The sequence below is a fragment of the Crassostrea angulata genome, chromosome 8, assembly GCF_025612915.1.
Source record: "Crassostrea angulata isolate pt1a10 chromosome 8, ASM2561291v2, whole genome shotgun sequence".
NCBI lineage: Eukaryota > Metazoa > Mollusca > Bivalvia > Ostreida > Ostreidae > Magallana > Magallana angulata.
In genome coordinates, this window is record NC_069118.1 from 37340523 (window position 1) to 37360591 (window position 20069).

General features: G+C 31.8%; 2 protein-coding genes across 5 annotated transcripts; one reads left to right on the top strand and one right to left on the bottom strand.

Annotated features, from left to right (window-relative positions):
- Window positions 1-72: 72 nt before the first annotated feature.
- LOC128158339 (protein lin-37 homolog) lies at window positions 73-7275 on the bottom strand. Its single transcript, XM_052821126.1, has 8 exons — window positions 7174-7275; window positions 4789-4864; window positions 4601-4645; window positions 4128-4234; window positions 3217-3389; window positions 1734-1853; window positions 745-818; window positions 73-606 (listed from the first exon to the last, which is right to left on the bottom strand). The coding sequence occupies exons 1-8, from the start codon at window positions 7199-7201 to the stop codon at window positions 513-515; spliced, it is 717 nt and encodes a 238-aa protein (XP_052677086.1). The 5' UTR covers window positions 7202-7275; the 3' UTR covers window positions 73-512.
- A 244-nt stretch (window positions 7276-7519) lies between these two features.
- LOC128158333 (histone deacetylase 11-like) lies at window positions 7520-18818 on the top strand. Of its 4 annotated transcripts, XM_052821117.1 has the most exons (12): window positions 7548-7777; window positions 7944-8163; window positions 8407-8507; window positions 8954-8983; window positions 12251-12367; window positions 12918-13100; window positions 13433-13529; window positions 13912-13981; window positions 14493-14601; window positions 15020-15200; window positions 15811-15846; window positions 16855-16990. In XM_052821117.1, the coding sequence occupies exons 2-11, from the start codon at window positions 7983-7985 to the stop codon at window positions 15843-15845; spliced, it is 1104 nt and encodes a 367-aa protein (XP_052677077.1). In that variant the 5' UTR covers window positions 7548-7777; window positions 7944-7982; the 3' UTR covers window position 15846; window positions 16855-16990. The 4 variants fall into 4 exon arrangements, with proteins under 4 accessions (XP_052677075.1, XP_052677077.1, XP_052677074.1 ...); XM_052821115.1 differs by lacking the exon at window positions 15811-15846 and having other exon boundaries at window positions 7520-7651; window positions 16855-18818; XM_052821114.1 differs by lacking the exon at window positions 15811-15846 and having other exon boundaries at window positions 7549-7777; window positions 16855-18818.
- Window positions 18819-20069: the final 1251 nt, after the last annotated feature.

Sequence of the window (20069 nt, forward strand, 5' to 3'; positions counted from 1 at the left end):
AGTTCTAAAACAAGAATAACTAAATGATCAAGACTTAATATTTCTTCTCTCAGACAAAGTTGATATAACACATTTAAATAATTCTTCAATATATTGTTTGATTTCTAATGAGGAGATACTTCATCTTGACATACTTAATTATATTTTACAAACAATCAAATTTTACATAATACCTGCGATAGCACATACTCTTTACAATGCAAGACAACATTCTAATACCCGGTACATGTTTCATAAATTGTTAAACAATATTAGAACTTCATTCCGAGAAAAGATACTGTAATACATAATGAAACTGAAGCATTGTACATGGGCGCATGGTCACCAAAAATACTTCTGAGAAAAATCATGACAGAATAAGACTTTCCTATAATAAAACAGCAAATTATATGACAAATGATAATGTTTTACATATTGCAGTTGAAGAATTCTTTATAACACTTCAGAAAAGTCATGTAAGGCTGAAACATGATAAAATGAGGAAGAATGGCAGTCCCAGGTTACATCACTGACTAGACATCCTTCATCTGACAGTCAAATATATCCCGCAGTAGCTGCATGCTCTCCCCGTACCTCATCTCATTGATCCTTCCCTGATCGATCCAGCTGAAAAAAAAAGATTTCTCGTATTTAATTTGTATTTTACCCTCATAATCAAGGCTGATATGTCTCCTTACCTTCCAACACACCAAAAAAAATCACTTTAAGTCATGCAATAAAGCATGTCTTGTTCAATGTTCTGACCTTTGGCGCACTTGCTTCCACCTCTCCATGTGTTTCAGTAGTAAACTCTCCGCCGGAGGAGCATCGTCTGCATCCTGTAATCAAAAACAAATCCTTACCATCATCCAATGCATTCACAATCGGGTCTACATGTGGTCAAACCACATTACTGTTGGGTAGCTTAATGTGAACATGACAAAATTTGTCACTGTTAAAAAATCTTTTTGCTGAAAGCTGACAATAGTCCACAAATATCAACAGACAGCTCACAAAAAAATCTGATATATCAATCCAGCCAAATTACCAAAATGTTAATTTGAGATACAAAGTGGGGGATTCATTGTTATTAAATCTGTTACACTATCTATATATAGTCAAACTTCGTTATCTCGAACTAAATGGGAATGTTTAAAAACTTTGAGATACCCGAGTATTCGAGATATCGTGGGTAAAAAACTTAAATAATAAGTGGTTGGAACTTACAAATCACCTCAACATATCATTGTATTCGAGATAACAGTGTTTGAGATATCGAAGTTCAACTGTATCTTTTTCATCATAGCTATCCCTACAACCCCTGTATAACTTGCAGACCTCTTACAGTTCAAACTATTTCCATGCAGAGGTCTCACCTGTGTGGAAGTACATCTTACATTGCTGTGTTACTCAGTTGTGATGAAATTATCGAAATTTTTAAGCACTTTTTCCAAGCCAGGAGGAAACTAACATTAAATATACAGGTAACTGCATTATTTAAAAGCAAAAATGCACATAAAACAGGAAATAAATAAACAAAGTCTTAGACCATGAACGGAATACTACACATCCATCACAATTTTCAGGTGTACAATCAGGTGTAACATAATTAAAAAGTTTATATACATATGCCACTGTGCCTATTTATGAGTGGTCTTCAGCTTCAAAAAGTGGGTCTTTGGTTTGTGGTCAGAGTGGGGGGCCATATACAATGAAAAGGGAGTTATAGCCTGGGGTTCAGTGTAGGATCTTACTGATATGAAGAAGTAGGTCTTGGGTTGGGGTACAGGGTGGGGTATTCTGTAGTCTGTGTGGTCATCAGGGTCCTGTTTTATGGGAGGGGGCATCTTGTATATATCTGGAATTCTCTCTGTCTGCAATATGAAGAGGATAGATAGCCACCATTAATATTTTATGAATTATGCATATTTTTAAAAATATGTAACTTTAAAGATTTTACAGTTTCTGAAGGAAATGCTGTATACAATGTTACATTTATTTTTGCCTCAATCAAGTGCCATCTCTCTTAAAGCTGTTTGATCATTATACAAATCTTATGGATGCTGCATAACAAGGTATCTATTTTGCATATGTATAACAAAAGGCAGTGTAGAAGCTTTCTGCATAGGGTGATTTAACCATGCATCGGACACATACCTTGGATCGGACAACTTTGTTTATAAATATACAAATAAATGTGCATGCGCTCATGTGTTGTTTCGTATATTCCTGAATTAGAACAAATGAACTTTATCATTATTAAGAATTTGACAGTCACATTGTCAAAGAAATAGCAATATAGACATCGTAAAATGACATCAAATACGCCATTATTGAAAATTAAGTTACGAAGATTTTACACTAAAGCATTATTTGAATGTTGTGCGTTTGATTGTGAATTAGTGAAAATGCACTCTCTGCGTAAAATAATTAGAAAGAAGTAAGTTTTGAAACAAAATTTGATTAAAATAAGTCCAAGAAATTTGAACATTTAATGTCAAGGTCATTATTGCACTATATGTTCATTTCACCAAGGATCGGACACAAATTAACCATGCATCGGACAGTTTTCACTGCATGATTTCTTCTAATAATATGGAGATTATGTGACCATTCCTTGTGATATACTTTAAATGTGAAGTAAAATAAAAATTTAGAAAATAATTGAAACAAACGTTTTCCTCAAACCACTTAAAACTCGAGTTTTACAGACACACCCTTTTTAGTCCAAAGTTCCTGTAGGAACTGGCACGATAAAGAACCCCTTATGATAAATATTCCTTTAAACAAAAGTACTAGTCTAAATTCCTATATGTAGATTTGAGGATTTACATTAAAAGAAATATGAATAGCAATTGAATAAATTAATATTTCCGAACATTTGTATTTTTGCATTAAAACCAGAAAATGTTGTTATTTTTAATCTCTACTGCACTACTATAGCTGTCCGATGCTTGGTAAATATTGTCCGATCCATGGTGAAATAGTTCAACACTTCATTAATTTGCTTTATTTTCTACATTTTTAACAATTTCACAATTTTTTCTCCAATAATTAAGCAAGGGGAAAACCTGTAACTTTTAAAACAAGTTCTATTTATATTTGGACGATATTTGATGCTTGAACAAAGGGAAAAATCCAAAGGTGTCCGATGCATGGTGAAATCACCCTAATTGTTTCTAAGTAAAGAATATGGTAACAATAACATGTACAAAATGAAAAGCAAAGAATGCCTACCTCTTCCTCACTGTTTGTGGGTGCTGGAGCCTCGGGCTCCGGTGACTGTGGGGGAGGGTCTCGGCTGTGGGGACTATTCTTCAGCCACGCCCGACAAATCGGATACAGAGGAGAATCCTCATCAAAGATGGCCAAGTCCACACTGCGGTCAAACAACTTCATGATGTATGTGTCTGTGAATGGTGTATTAAAGTTAGTCTGAATTACATTCAGTATCATCATATACCATGCTTGGAGAATCTCAGTTATACTGTACAGCAGAACTCTTAGCAGAGCATTTAGAAGTACATGTGATTTTTATATTTCTATTGAAATCTATATGCAGTTAATTCAGCATCATATGATATTTTAATATGACTGCATAATTAATTATTCATGAATGAAGGACTAAAGTCACAAAACAGTATCTCTAATATGTGTATCTTTCTTTTATCTACTAACAATATAAACAAAGAGGCATTAATTCTTAAGATTACTATTCTAAACATTTTTAAAGCAATACGATCTGTATTTTCTAGAATTTGATTTTGCTACAAAAACCTGCTAGCATGCTTAGTCTGCATATAAATTAAACTTTTATGATAAATAAGATTTGAAAAAATCATTAACTTTTGTCAAAGGAAATATTTCTCTTTTAAGGAATATATAGCAAATCAATTTTTGTACAGGACGACAATAATTCAATTTTGCTCCAAATAAGGCTTCTTAACAACCTTTTCCACAAAAAATTGGATAACAGAAATTTAAAAACCATGATATTTTTGTCATTTTAGTAGAAAAGAAGATTTTAGTAAAAAAAAAATTCAACATGAAAAATGCAGCTCATATTGCTTTAAATACCAGTTTTAAATTGAATCAAATATATTCCAGAAATGTCCTGCATTTATACACAGAATTCTATGGGTACCTACGTTGATATTGCCCCATCTCGTAGTCAGAATCATCTTTAGCTCTCTTCCTTTTTCTTCCTCGATTGGTGGAAGACCGTTTGCTAGGGGAGTGAACTGGTGATGGTTCACTGGAACATAAATAATTGATAAATAAAACTACCTGTACCGGTGTCAAAATATTATATGACACTGGTACTAACAGGCGTATGGAAAATTTGATAAATTTTTACTAATTCGCCTTTATGTTCATGTATTTGCTATCTACTGTTTTTCTGATTTACTTGAGAAAATAATTGAAATTCAATTTTAATTTTTAAACATTTGATTCTTCAAAGAATTTCTTTTGAAATTACTGTTAGTAGAATCTGTGTCTGTCTTCTATTTTTAACTTTTCAAAATCTATGCATGATACTACTAACAATTCAATCAATATTTTCAAATTTGAATGCACATGTGTACAACAAAACTTTCTGAAACAAACATAATGGACAAACCTGAGACAAATATCTATTTCTCCACCTTCATCACTTGATTCTTGTCTACAAAATACAATGTGGGGAAGATAAATAAAAATTCATCAAACATTTCTATAATTTGTCAGCCACCATTTTTTCAAATAAACCTCTTAACTATGTTCACTGGATAAAAGTACATTTGATTTAGTGTTTACAGAATGTCATACCCATCATCCCTCTTGTCAACCAGGAGCTGTAATGCTGCATCAAATCTGTTTCTTGCTGAAGCAACTTCAGCCATATCTGAAATTTAAAGTGCTTCATTAGATATCACTCTGACTTTTTTCTACTCTTTCCATAGAGAACTTTAATTAAATCTTTTAATTTTCATAGTAAAAAAAATATAAAATGTTGATCGAGTGAGCAACCTTTAGCTTATTGAACATATACATTATTTGATATATATTACTATGTATACACAAATGCAAATGCTGTAAGAACGTTGCAAATAATTAATGTTCATGTTTCAAAAGATAACTTTTATTCAAAATATGAAATGGCGTAATTCTTAGTTACAATTATTTACCATTCATCTGGTAAGTAAAATTTAACTTCAAAAATTAAAAATATCAACATGATCAAAGTTTAATTTACCATCATGAATTAGAATTAGTAAATTGGATTAATGCCACATTGCATTTATCCGAGTTTCAAATGCATTGACTTGACCTATATTTATTTGTTTACACCATGGCGTGTAACCAAAGAAATGTATAATCCAAGGTCAAATAAAGTTGGTCTGGGCACAGGCACCTGACATTACAATTTATTGTTCTCATATTAAAGGGGCATAGTCACGATTTTGGTCAAAATCTATTTTTATGTTTTTATTATTTACAATGCCTTAGAAATGCATTTCTAATGATCAAATACAATTTGAGAGTCATTCATACAGTTATAAGCAAGATACAGGGCTCACAAGTCTTTGTCATGTAAACAAGGCTCGTGCCCTGTTTTTGTTTACATAGTTTCTATATACCAGTAAAAAATCTTTTTCCAGCTTATTTGTCAATCTTTTTATTTATTTGAAGCATAGATAAACAGTTACAAACATTTAAAACAGTCGTTTCAGGTTTAAAACTGAAATTTTTACTTCAACGTTCAAAATGTAAACAAACGCTTTGTTTACACAGCGAAGAATTTCAAGCCCTGTAACTCGCTTATAACTCAAGAAATGGCAATTAAATTCCTGTTGTCTATTAAAAATACCTTTCTGCAGCATTGTAAATATTAAAATCGGAAAAAGAAGTTTTGACCAAAATCGTGACCATGCCCCTTTAAATAGAAATCTATGTATTTACCCGCTACCTTTTATAGCAGAAAGCACTCATTGCAGCCATCTTGGATATAAAACTGTCACTTCATTTCATTGCAAAAACAGTTGATATGGTAAAATGGGATTATAAAAGTATTTGAGATCAATCATGTGAAAATTTAGGTAACACGCAATGCGATTTATGTTTTGAATTTGTTACGAAGCAAGAAAAGGGGATGAATTCTATCATTAAACTGGGTCCATAGTAGAAAGAATAATCTTACCGTGACCAGGCTACGCTCAGGTCACAGTAAGAATTCGTCTCATATACTTGCAATGTAGCAGCCGCGAAGCGGGATCAGCTTCGTGTCGATTTTAAGTCGGTTAAAAATAATCTGCAGAGGGAAAAACACATTTTTATACATTACAAACCTTTTTGAACATGCATATGTAGTTTGGTCCACAAAATATCCATTTAAAGAGTTGTACCAATGAATTTGTTAAAATAAACGTTTGAATTTGCCTGCCATTTTATCGAAAATCGCATTCGGAATGTCTCGGATTTTTTCATTAACATGGCGACCATTAACAGTGAATTTTCAAACGTGATGTTAAAAGTGGCAGGGATTTCATTGCAAAAATAGTTAATGTGGAAATATTGGATTATAAAAGAGCAACATTGTAGGTATTTGAGACCTGGGCCAATTGCAATCATATGAAAATTTAGGCAGATACATGTACAGCGCGATATAATTTTTTTATTTGCTACAAAGTGAGTATATGGGATGAATTCTATCGTTAAACCGGGTCCGTAGGACATCTGTCATTTTAACCATAGAACATTCTATTTAGGTCCATAGGACATCTGTCATTTTAACGATAGAACATTCTATCTATCATGAAACGTGAAATATAAGCGATATCTGGGCTGAAGTCCAAAGTTGAATAGGGCTCATCGCCCCTCACTCTCTATCCCTTTTTTTTTTTTTTAACCAAAATACCTCTTACATCTCGAGAGAGAACCTTGTAGATATAATCATTGTGACTAAATTTAGGTATATCATTTGTGTGACATTTGACTGTGTGGTAAGGTGTCCAAAAAGCATAATCCAAATTAAACGAAATTGACTCCCATTTTGTAGAAAAGTGACATCAAACAGGCATACTGTCGTTTGACTAAAGAATAAGAGTCAAACCACCAAACATCCATAAAAAGATGGGCCCTGTCCAACCTGAAAAATCCTTTAGTTTAGTGCCTGATAAGTTTTGAGAACAATTGTTTTAACACAACCCTTACTTTGTTTGTTCTTTGACGCAGACATCATGCAGATTCCAATTATGATTTTCTTCCAATAGATAAAAATATATCTATGAGATCAGTTGCGATTGATCATTAAATCAATAAATGTTTCTTCTGCTTTCAAACTACCGCCATTTTGAATTCTAATCCGAAGTGGATATGTAAAACGTATTATGATTCGATATTGGGGTTGTGTGCCTGCAATTATTTTTACATCGCCCCTGGAATGTTTCGAGGTAAGACTATGAATTAGGGTTTAAGATATTTTATCAAAGATTAATAAAAATTCTTATTGATTTTTTTATTCGTTCAATTAAGATAAAAAGCATACCAAAAATATTGGTCTTTTGAAAATCCTTTTTTTTTTTAAATTTCTGACTTTACCACGTCCCGGCAATGTAAACAGGGAATGTCGACTGTCACAGGAGTGTGGTGAAGAGATGACTAGTTTTTACAGAAAATAAGGGATAACTGGGTAACGCTGAAATTGATGAACATTTTTTCGACCAATCAAACTGCTTTAGAATAACTAAACCACTCGAAAAATTTAGCAACCACTTCAAATAACCTAAAACGATTTCGTATGCCTTGACTCTGGCAGGTTAGTCAGAATCAGCTGTTTATTGGATATTACATCATAAAAAGGCGCTGTAAAATTATATTATACTTTTTGGAGGTTTTGAAATTCCATATGAATTTCTCTCTCTCTCTCTCTCTCTCTCTCTCTCTCTCTCTCAAATTAAATTATATATGTTCTCGTTTTTTAGACTTCCTAATTGTAAGTGATGTTTGATTAATCCTATGAAATGGAAGAAGAAAATCCAGAAACAACAAGGGAACTCCACGAGACATCTCTATATCAGGAGATCAGGCCCACACAGTGGCCCATCATCTATTCTCCAGAATACAACATTGGGTTCCTTGGATTGGAGAAACTTCACCCATTTGATGCAGGAAAATGGGGGAAGGTTTATGGATTCTTGAAAGGTCTATAATATTCATATTTACATGTAAATGTTCAGATTAATTACATAGCATTTTATTGAACAAGTTATTTTTGAAAGATGAAAACATTTTATTGTTTTTTTTTATCTTAATTGTTGTTGATTTTATTTGATTTTGTTCCAATGATTCTCTTTCATGATTATCAACTTAAAATTATTTTTTTTCATAATTATCAAAATAAATTAAAGAAAAAACAAAATTACCATTTTGTGTATGTATACATAGATGCGGGGATGATCCGTGATGACACCACGGTGAGGGCTACTGAGGCCACAGAGAGGGACTTATTGGTTGTTCACACCAAGGGATACCTCAATAACCTGAAAGTAAGTCCAAGAAAAAGCTTGACTCAGCTACAAATCGATATATAGGTATTTTTCGAAAGATTTGATATAATTTGTACTTGCATAAAAATGTTTTGAAATGAAATTTTGTAAATTCTGAACAATTACAAATCATCTTGAATAACATATACTGCAAACAGTTATAAAATAAGGAGTTATTTCCATAAATACACAATGTGTTATTCAGATAATTGTCAAATATATTGAAACTGTGTTGAATGCCATAAAATGTTCCTCTCTCTTACATTCCATTTTTTGATTATTATTCTGTATTTAAATGATAAAATATTCTAATTACCTTGTGTAATTGTATGCATCAACCTACTCATGATCTCAGGACTGAGGTGATTGCATTGGTAATTCAATTTATGTGTACAAAAAAATGATAAAATTGACGATACAGACCATTTTAAAATTGTTTCTGACAGCTGTCATCTATTATTGAGGGAGTGGATGAGGTAATTTCTGTGTCACTCATTCAATCTTTGTCTTGTCGAAAGATGATCTGGAGCTTTGTTATCTTCCTGAGTAGTTCTTGTAGCTTAGTGTTACATGTACTTCCATTGAAGCAAAGAAAAAGTTGGTTTTTTTTTAGTTTATCACGCTTGAGTTGATAATTCAGCATTGGCCATAAAGTTCTTCTATTCAAAGCAACATTTAGAAATAAGTTTGTTTGCTTCCACTTCAGATCAACTGGTATTTCCTAAGAAATATCATAATTACCGGTAATTAAGAAAATATATTTGTAAATGAAGATGGTGATATATTGGAATACATGTATTCAGTCTACAAAAGTACAAATAATAAACTAGAGAGGAGGTACCATATCGTGATATCAGCTGTTATACCAGTACTTTGGGGTATCCAGAAAGACACTCTGAAAAAATGGGTTGAAATTTTGTTCCTTATAAGTTTGATACATACCCCCCACTTTCGATCAAGTTTTTGCTGAAAAATGAGTATTATACATGTTATACACTTATGAGACTTTAAGGTAATGATTTATAGCTCTACAAAACTTCTCCACTTAGAACTTTGATCATTTATTTGATGTTTGTAAAAAAGTAGTGTTTTTGAGTTATTTTTAATATTTGACTCCATGCACGTTACGCTATATAGTACATGATGTTGTAATTTGCTGTACGTTATGTGTGAGAATGTAGTCAATGCTTTTTATCCGACAATCATTTCAATTCTGACCCTGCATAAATTAGTCAGACTTAGTGTTGTGGATCACTTGTAATCTGAAGAGGGAGTGGGGGGTTGTATAATTCAAAACAGGATTATATAGAACATATTATATATATATATGATGTTGAATAAAAAGTTTCGAAAATGTTTGAAACTTTTTCAAAATTAAATGGGGGAATTTCCTGACATTTATAAATATAGAATACTGGTATATCTTTTTTATGAATCCTGTTTAACCCTCTTTGGTAGATAGGAAGCAATGGATCATCTTTATATAATCCTCGAACACAGCAGATTTGACCTCATTTACACCGATCTACACTCTAAATCATTTGGGGAAAAATATATTGTGTATTTCCTTGTCTCTCAAGTGATGTCTTTGAAGCAATGTCAGCACAATGACCATGTTCTAGCAAACATGAAAAAATCTGCTGTGTTTTATTTTTCAAAGTCAGGACCTGGATTTTCTATGTACATGTTATATACATGAACTTGTGTTGTTTCTATTTTATACATTGTACTTGTTTGGTCACCAGTCAAATGTTTGCGCCTGCTGCCCACTCTTGTATGTTACACAGATTCAAATCCCTGGAAGGTGGAGTTGTGTATATTAAATGGAGATTTTGAAAAAAAAATCACATTAACATTTTTTCTGGTCAGTGGTCACTACTGGGTCATTGTTTTTATCTGTTTAGAAAATTGGCGGGGCTAATTTACATCAGTGTGGTCATCATTGATCATATCATTTCACTCAACCTGAGTGTTTAGTTACTAACAAATGAGCTATAGACTAAATAAGTGTAAACACTAACAATTCACAAAAATCAATTCCTGTACAGTTGCCATGATAAACAGGTGTCATGTTAGGAAATTTATACAACTGAAAAATGGTGTAAATGAACTTTGAATACTCTCAGTTAGAAATGTATACATATAATATCATTAGATGATATTATACAACATAGATATTTTTCTCATATAAATTCCTTTTGACTAGTAAGGTTTAGTCTCCCTAAATGTTAGTCCCAAAGATTTGTGTAAGACATAACACAATTTTTTTTCAAAACTAGAATTTTACTTTATAAATCTAAGAATTAGGATATAACGACATATATGACGATGTTCAGTATTTTTTATTTTTATTTTAAAGCAATATAAGCTGCTTTGTTAGACTGACACACTAGTTGAATGATTACACACAGGTCAGCATATTGCTTTAATAGATTACACACAGTATACTGCTTATATAGATGAACACTCCCAGAGGCACCACTAAATGTTCTGCATGGCACCACAGCTCTCTGAAAGGGGGGGGGGGGTTATATAAATAACACATGTAGATGATTCATGCATAAAGCAGAGCAGAGAATAGAAATAACTATTTATACGCATGACGTAAAAACAGAGTATTAAAGTGATTTGTATTGTATTGTTCTCTAACTGCATGATTTATACTTTATGTAAATATAAGTATTCATATTAAGACGTGAATTTTACTTTCTAATCATTATCCATTTGTGTATTTTTTTTTAATTCATCATTATTTAAGATTCCAAGAAACCATCTATATATGATTTATAATATTGTTTTGTAATATATTTAATATTTAACATATGAAAGTTAATATAGCAGCTTTATTTTTTAACAGCAGTCTTTAAGACACTTGCATGTATTCAATCATTAATGATCAGAATCATAAACTTAACCATGTTGACCGTCACGTTCATATATATAGTCATCAAATAAAATGAAAAAATTAAATTGCATGAAATCTTCCATGGAAAGTTAGGGAAAAATGAGTACACATTTACAAAAGTTTATTTTACATGTAAATTACTGGTAGGTAAAGCCAAACTCTGAATATGTTCCCCACACAGAGTACATTTTGTTTTATTGCTTTTATTTTATTATGTCCCTTTATAACGTTTATTTAATAAACGATCCTCTTGTAAGTGTGTTGTTAAACCTTTTGATATAGATAATAATGTACATAATATATGTGTATCATAATACATTGTATCGTTGTTCAAATCTATATCTGTTGTAGTGATAATGTACGTAGTATAAACTAAAGAACAAAGACTAATTGATCATTGTTTTCATTTTGAGCTTGTAACTCTTGAGTCTCTCTCAGTTTCCTTTTGAGATTGAATGAGTGGCCATGTGACATTCTCTAATAGTTTACATCAATCTAGCAATTAATCATTAACAAAAGTTTAGGGAAGAGTTATCTCTTTTTAATCGTATATTATTTAAAGTTCCCTTTGTATAGACTTCACATAAAAATGGTTGAATGGGATCTTTAGCTATTCAGCTCAACAGGTGCAGCAGTGTGAACATTCAGAGATTTTCTCTAAACACATTCAATTATTGAAAATAAATAATAGCTGCATGTAAATCATTCAGCAATGAAAGATAAAAGGTATGTTTAGGGGAAAGTCTCAAAGAAAGCTTAAATGAAATGAGCTTGCTTAAAGATAAGCCGTCCCTCCATTCCTCCCTTGTTTTGAGTGATCTCTGCTGTTTCTTTGTAGTGGAGCATCAACGTCGCCCAGATAACAGAGGTGCCACCAGTGGCCCTCCTCCCGAATTTCATTGTACAGAGGAAGGTGCTCCGTCCATTCAGATACCACACAGGTGGCACCATCCTGGTCAGTACTGCTCACTGGAATCAGAACTCTCTATAGTACTAATACTATTAAAATAACCATTACAACAAGAATGTAAAATGTCTGCTTGTTGATTTGCTTGTCCCCTTCCGAGTCTAATGCATAGCTTGGAAGGACAAGCAGAAAGACAACTTGGTACCAATGTTGCAAATAACATGAGGTGTAATATAATTGGCATGACATTAGTTTGAAAAAAAATCTTTGTAATAACATAAGTCTAGTATAACGCAATGCATGTATTGCTATTCATGCATTTAATCGACAGGGAGAGCAAAGTACATACACAAGTATTGGAGTAGCTGAGTTTAGCTAGGTTATATATAGATACATGTATATGTATATTGTTTTACCGCATATACAAATGTAATAACATTTTTTAACCTAGTATGTAAAGAGGTTTAAGATGATTTGAGGGGGGGGGGGGGGGGTTATCATGATTTCACTTTCATAAAACTGGGAAGTACAAGTACATGTACTTTCAAAGAATGCAAGATGATCACATTAACACTTGATCACATTCCACTACCGACAGGCAGGAAAGCTTGCCCAGGAAAGAGGATGGGCCATCAACATTGGAGGGGGGTTCCATCACTGCTCGGCTGACCGGGGAGGGGGCTTCTGTGCTTACGCCGACATCACTCTCTCCATCCACTTCATGTTTGATCGACTGCAGGGAATCTCCAAGGTCCTGATCATTGATCTAGATGCTCATCAGGTAAAAATGTTGATTTATTATTTTACAATTAAAAACAATGAAAGTGTGAGTGGATATGGAAAATTTCTGTAGAGACAGTACCAAGCTTCACTTTAAGGAAGCAGTGTGAATTATTTCCTGTTGGATTTTTGTTTTGATTATAGGGTTACACAGTCATGTATTGGTAATGAGAGTATCCAAATTTTATGTTATTGGCCATTCAAGCCAAGTTGTTTCAAGTACTTAATGACTAATTTATAATTGATACAATTTGTTCTGATAGTGGTACATGTACATGGAACAGATTTGTTTGTGACTTAGTTATTAAAACCAAGCACCTGTTCTGTTTTCAGGGGAATGGACATGAGCGAGACTTTATGGACGACAAAAGAGTGTACATAATGGATGTGTATAACAGGGGGATCTATCCCCACGATGGCTATGCAAAACGTAATGCATTGATCTGCTTGTATAACATTACATCACATATAACATTTGACATTAAATTCAAAGATGTTTTTTTTGATAAATTCATGCAATATGCTAATATACTCTCCCCTATATTCAGGATTAAAAGAGCATCAAGATTTTCAATTTTTAATTTTGCTCAGTAACATTATAGATATTTTAGATTTAAAGTTTTTTGCTTAAAATAACAATTGTGTAGGTGGATACATGTATATAATTTTAAGGAAATGAAATGAGATTTAAGTAATAAGTATAAAATTGTGCCATTCTGAAAGTAGGAAATATATTAACAGTGAATGTAAATTTTATGGTGTAATTTGAATAATACTATTTATTCACCATCTGTATAAAAATTAATTTGCAGGTGCCATAAACAAGAAGGTAGAACTCCAGCACTTTACAGATGACAAAGTTTACCTGGCTCTGGTTGACAGGTGAGTTACCTGTAAATTGTGTTTAACTGTTTACATGGCTCTGATTGACAGGTGAGTTACCTGTAAATTGTGTTTAACTGTTTACATGGCTCTAGAAGACAAGTGAGTTACCCGTAAATTAGTGTTTAACTGTTTACATAACTCTATAAGACAGGTGAGTTACCTGTAAATTAGTGTTTAACTGTTTACCTGGCTCTAGTAAACAGGTGAGTTACTCAGTACATGTAGAATAGTGTTTACTAGTATCTGGTTCTGTAAACGGATGAGGTATTTTAGTGTTCATCCAGTTCAGGTAAATGGGTTAGATGAATTAGAGTTTAAATGGGTCAAGTAAATTGGCCAGACTAATAAGTTTTATCTGATGTCAATTTTCCATAATTATATGTACTTAACTTTTATTCATCTATATTGATGATAACTTATTATTCAGAATATCTAGTAATTATATTATCAAAGAAGAAGTTACAGTGTATGTATTCAGAATAATGAATTAAAAAATGTCATTTTGTAGACACACCAATGAGGCTTTGGATGAGTTTCAGCCGGATGCGGTGGTCTATAACGCCGGGACCGATATACTGGAGGGGGACCCCTTGGGCAACCTCTCAATCACTGCTCAGGTGCGTCAAGTCTGTATTAACAGATCCATTCTATCTACTGATTTGTTAGGATGATAAACAAGAGGCATGTAGCACCCAATAATAAATTGCTATCTCTACAAAATATTTGGCAAGTGCTTGCTTGTGCCTGCCTTGCTGAACAGGCATGTGGGTAATATTTAAAAAAAGTCTTGTTTTCTACATTGCATTAAAAATATTCATATTATAGAGAATATTCAACATTAGTTGTTGATTTTTTTTTTTTTACAATAATGTACTGGTATATCATGTTGCATATTTCATATAATACATATACATCCATGTTTTTGATATATTGACATAATTGATATCGAAACAATGCTACCAAATATTAACTCTAATTTAAAAAAGTCTAAAAAGCGATACATTTATGTTTGATATGAATAATCAACATCTTCAGGGAATCATTGAAAGAGACAGACTTGTGTTCAGTCATGTGCGAAGTCGAAACATTCCAATTCTGATGGTAACCAGTGGAGGATATCAACGAAGCACGGCTCGCATTATAGCAGACTCTGTCCTCAATTTGAAAAAACAAGGTCTAATTCCATGTGAGGAGGCGGAAAATGCCCCTAAACCTCGTATGTAATCTAAATCATGACCAATGCATGTTCATTTATTGTTGTAAGTCTGTGCTCATTGTGTTTGTCTTTTTCCACATCAGTTTATTTTTATTTTGAGGGTTTTTTAAAAAGTTTGGACTGCATGTATGACTTCACATCAGTACAATGCACTTACATGTATTATGATCAGTCAGTATTCAGAAATTGTTAAATCCATGGTACCATAATGGTATTGAACGTGAAGTAATTTTAGAAACAGTTTTGAATAGGACTTTTTCATTCTTTAGATTCATGTATGTACATGTATTTTGGTTTTGTATGTCTGTCTGTAGCTGATGTATAATGCAAGCCCAAAGAGGAAGAAAATTGGGAAGATAACATATTTTTTATTTATAATTTTGGAAGGAAAAACATTTTTAATAGCCAAGCTAAGAGTGCAAATTACTCAAAAGACAAAAAATGAAAATATGAAATAAAAAGGAGGGTAAGGAGACAGATAGTCCCCAGTGTTTTCTTTGGGCCTGCATGGATGTACATATATGTGCACCAAAATGGTCGTTGTTTTGCATGAGGATGTACAGTATACATGTTTGAATGGTGTTAGTAGCTCTTGTATTTTGTGTTTCAGCATCGTTTTTTAATTTGAAATTCTTCAAAAAATGAGGTAAAAATAAATTCAGAAATAACTTTCTTAGTAGTATACATTCTTCTAGTATCTATTGCATGAATAATGCTAATTCATCTTTAGAAATGAGTTTTTGTTTAATGATGAAAAATTCAGGAAAACTCTTTCTTTTTCTTTGCAATCATACTTCTTATATATATGTACACATGTATGATCAGAAATGTTACAATAGAGTTTTTAGGGGAGAGATCAAATGTTCCATTTCTGACAAAATCTCATCAAGGCTCAATATTGTGAATATTGTAAATATGGTACTTAATTTGTATCTATCACACTATTAATTAATTATTATTGCTAAACTTATATTCTATTTGTTTACTGATAAAAGAGTGGAGAATTTCATTCAGCATTTCCAAAGTTTTTGGTGAAATTTTTCAGAAATTGTTGAATAATTATGTAACTCAAATTTTATGTGCAAGTTAACATTACAGCACAATAAATGACTAGGTAAACATGTATTGACTCAAAGAATAAAAGTTATATTAGATCACTTTCAAAAAACTCGATTTTATTTTGCAAAGGGATGCTCTGGCTTCTAATATTGTTACTGTTTTGAAATGTGTCTTATACATGTACATGTATGTACTTTAGTATTTAACTGTCACTAATATCCAATCATCCCTGCTTCAATGTCATTTATTACCTACTTATTGATATCAAACTCAGGAATACAGATTATTATTTGAAGGAAAACAAAACAACAAACATTAAGACCTAAAAAAAGTAGATTCACATTGGTATCTCACTTCTACATACGATTCCACAGTAATTATCAAATTAATACAATTTTATATCTGAAAATAAGAAGTATTTGACAGTTGTAACTTGATTATCATGAAACGGGCAACAAATATAGATTTTTATTGTATATAGTAATTAAAAAGGGGCCATGTCATAATTAAACCCAATGGCATTGTTATATTGTATATTGTACAAGTGAACCCAAATTTTACTTTAATTAACTTCTTTATGTTTTGCCTCGCTCAGGAATCGCAATTCCTAGAAGTCAAAGTGAAGGATTCTTGGCTCGATTTAAAAGGACTTGTCAATCACAACCAGAGACCAATCAAAACGCTGCCAGCCCAGAAGGAGGCTCCTCATTGACTGACACATAAGATAAGAAGTTGTGCCTCCAATTCTGTGATATTGATTGATTGATGCTGACTGAAGATAGTGATATTTATTGTTATCTGTTTATATTTATTTGTTTGTGTATGTTTCAGCTTTGTCCATACAGTTTGTATGATGTCTCTTGTGAATGTAAATCTACATAAGAATCAACATTAAAAAAATATATTACATATATATACATGTATATGAATATTTTGAAACCATGTTAGTTGTATTTTATGTGTACATTTGTATTATCTTTTCAAAATGATTTTCATGATTTTAAAATGAAAACCAAAATAATATTCAACAGAAAATTTGAGAAATACAAAACCATTCTAAAACAGTTTTGGCTGTAAATAAATACAATTGTATTGCATGCACATGACTGTTTTTTAAAACACTATGATCTTTTGTAATATTTTCAAATATTTAAAAAATATACTTTCCCGGCACTTTTTATTGATTTTATAAATGAAACCAGAATGAATAAAAGATAATACATGCATCTTCAATCAGGTTATCCATTCAAACTCAAAACATGAATTTATATTAACTTTGTTTAATAAGCGCACGTACATAATAGTACATGTATGTGCCTTTTTTCAGTTTGAACGTAAATTATACTTGTATATTTATTATATGTAAATCCATGTCTGTGTGCCATCACACTCTGTTTGCTTTTTTAAGTGCAATACATTCAAATGTCCAGAACTGTTCATTCTTGTATTTTAATTGTATCAGAATTATTTATGCTCATAGCATGTTTTTTTTCTCAATGAGATTAATTGCTTTACTTGTTTTGGAAATGCTTTTATTGCAATCTTTATTCATCACACCTTAAACACTTGAGTAGCTTACTTTGTGTTTAATAGTGTTGTGTTGTGAATTCATATATTTTATAATCTTTGCTGAAGTGCCAAAAAAGAATGCAACAATTTTTTTTGAAAATGCCTTCTGAAGTGTTAAATTTGGCTGACAAGCAGTCATTTACCTGATCATGAATATACATGTTTATCAAACTTAATGTGAAATGTTTGAGTGCATGGTTGGTTAGCACTAATCTGATTTTTTATTTTACCAAATATTGTAAAGTTTTGATTCATGTCCATGTCCAATGCATCTCCAGTTTTAACTGTGAAATCAACAACCCTTGGTCAGTGCTTAATATCTAAGCATGTTTGGCTGATATATTAAATTATGTATTCAGGTTCATATATACACAATTCTTAATTCAGATATAATTAAGACACAGCTTTTGTCAATCTTAATTATTATAAGTGTAAATGCACTTGATTGACTTTTATGTACACATAGGGGACCAATAAAACCAAATTGTATATTGTTTTTCCAGTTACCTTATTGATTTATTGATGAACAAAGTATTATATGAGAGAGAGAGAGAGAGAGAGAGAGAGAGAGAGAGAGAGAGAGAGTATTTTAATATACAGTGCTTGCTATAAAATGTTCAATCTCTGGTAATTAATTGCCATATTTTTTAGATTCAATTCAAATCATCTGGTTAGATAGATGTACATTGTAGTACATAAAATTTAATTGAAAATTTTGAAATGTATAGTTAAGTAATTCATAAAATGCAGTCTATATTTTCCTAATCCTGTTTGAAAATAACAATCATAGGAAAAATAGAGTGTGAATGGCACAAAGTATTAGATGTGTATATATATACAATTTTTCTTATTAGGTATAATTTTGAAACTAATATTGTGAATACAAAAGTATGTGCTTTGGGGGAAAAATGCATTCCTTGTGCAAAAGAAAAAAACAAACTACATGTATTTTTTATTTGAAAAATAAAAAAAAAAGTATGTTATTTTGAAGTGGCAGTTTTGTTGTTATTGATATGTCATCGAAATATAATTTTTAGGGAATCAGTTTTGACCGCTGTTGTTGTCTAAAGGTGCAACCAGAAGTATTAATAGCTACTTGCTGAAATCAAAGTTTTCAAATCGCAAAGATGATAATCCACACATGAGTATTACATGATTTATTACAGACTTAACACTGCTTGATGATGCAATTACATTGTAAATCCATTTTCAAAAAAAGTTTAAGATTGGTAATTAAAAACAGTGTTTGTTTCGAAAAAACTGAAGAAAGTGGCTATATCTACATCTACTTTGTTTAATGGCTGAATACAGGTCTTTTAACGCTGGACAGGACCAATTAATATGAATACTATTTTCTCGTTTTCCTTTCATGGATTTCAGCATGCAGCTTTATAAACCATTTGCTCTTGTCACACCTAATTGCACACTTAGAACTCGTGGTTAAACTCTATTCCTTTGTTGTCTTAAATTCTGCTGTTTAATTTCATTGTTTTACATGCATTTCCGAGCTGGGTTGTTGTTATGCATTGAAACAAGTGCATTGGACAATTTTAGTGTGACGGAGTCACAATTATGATGTAGAATGTACATTCATACAGATGATGCATGTACAGCGACTGTTAAGAAATCAAAGACATAGAGGTTGTAAGGCGAGGAAAGAGCAAAATGCCTCTTATGAGTCATTAACTGGTTTAATTAATGTAGAAGATAACCTGTGGATGTAAATATGAACCCTCTTCATATAAAAAGAACTATATATGATATGAGTTGAATTTTGCCCCCATAATTCGCCATTTTTAAGGTGTTTCGGGAATATTAAAATGTTATGTTATTTTTTAGAGGAGTTGATATAAAATATATTTTTCACCTATTTATATGATTTTTTTGCACTCACTTGCAGTATATGACGTCAGAAGTGACGCTATTTCTATAATTCAATCAAAATCAGTCAAAAATTGACATTTTTCTTACCTTTAAACGAATGGGAAATATAGAGCGCATGCTTGAACAAGGAAATTTTTTTTGTCAGTTATTAGTCTTGGCTAGTTACATCTCTGATTAAAATATGTTGTTTGTTCAAGCGTGCGCTCTATGTTTTTTGAAAGAAAACCTGCTTGAAAACAAGCTGTTTTATGCTAAAAATGCAAAAATGGCGGGAAAAGACTGTCTTCATGATACCATATTTCTAAATTGTGGGCACTTCAATCAAAATGAACATAATGTACAAACAACACATATATA

Coding starts and splice junctions, on each gene's coding strand:
- LOC128158333 (XM_052821115.1), top strand. CDS start 7,983: ATGGAAGAAGAAAATCCAGAAACAACAAGGGAACTCCACGAGACATCT. Junction 8,508..8,953: donor GATACCTCAATAACCTGAAA/GTAAGTCCAAGA, acceptor TGTTTCTGACAG/CTGTCATCTATTATTGAGGG. Junction 12,368..12,917: donor ACACAGGTGGCACCATCCTG/GTCAGTACTGCT, acceptor CACTACCGACAG/GCAGGAAAGCTTGCCCAGGA.
- LOC128158339 (XM_052821126.1), bottom strand. CDS start 7,201: ATGATGTCTGCGTCAAAGAACAAACAAA. Junction 4,235..4,600: donor GAAATAGATATTTGTCTCAG/GTTTGTCCATTA, acceptor TTTATGTTCCAG/TGAACCATCACCAGTTCACT. Junction 819..1,733: donor AGACCTACTTCTTCATATCA/GTAAGATCCTAC, acceptor TTTTGATTACAG/GATGCAGACGATGCTCCTCC.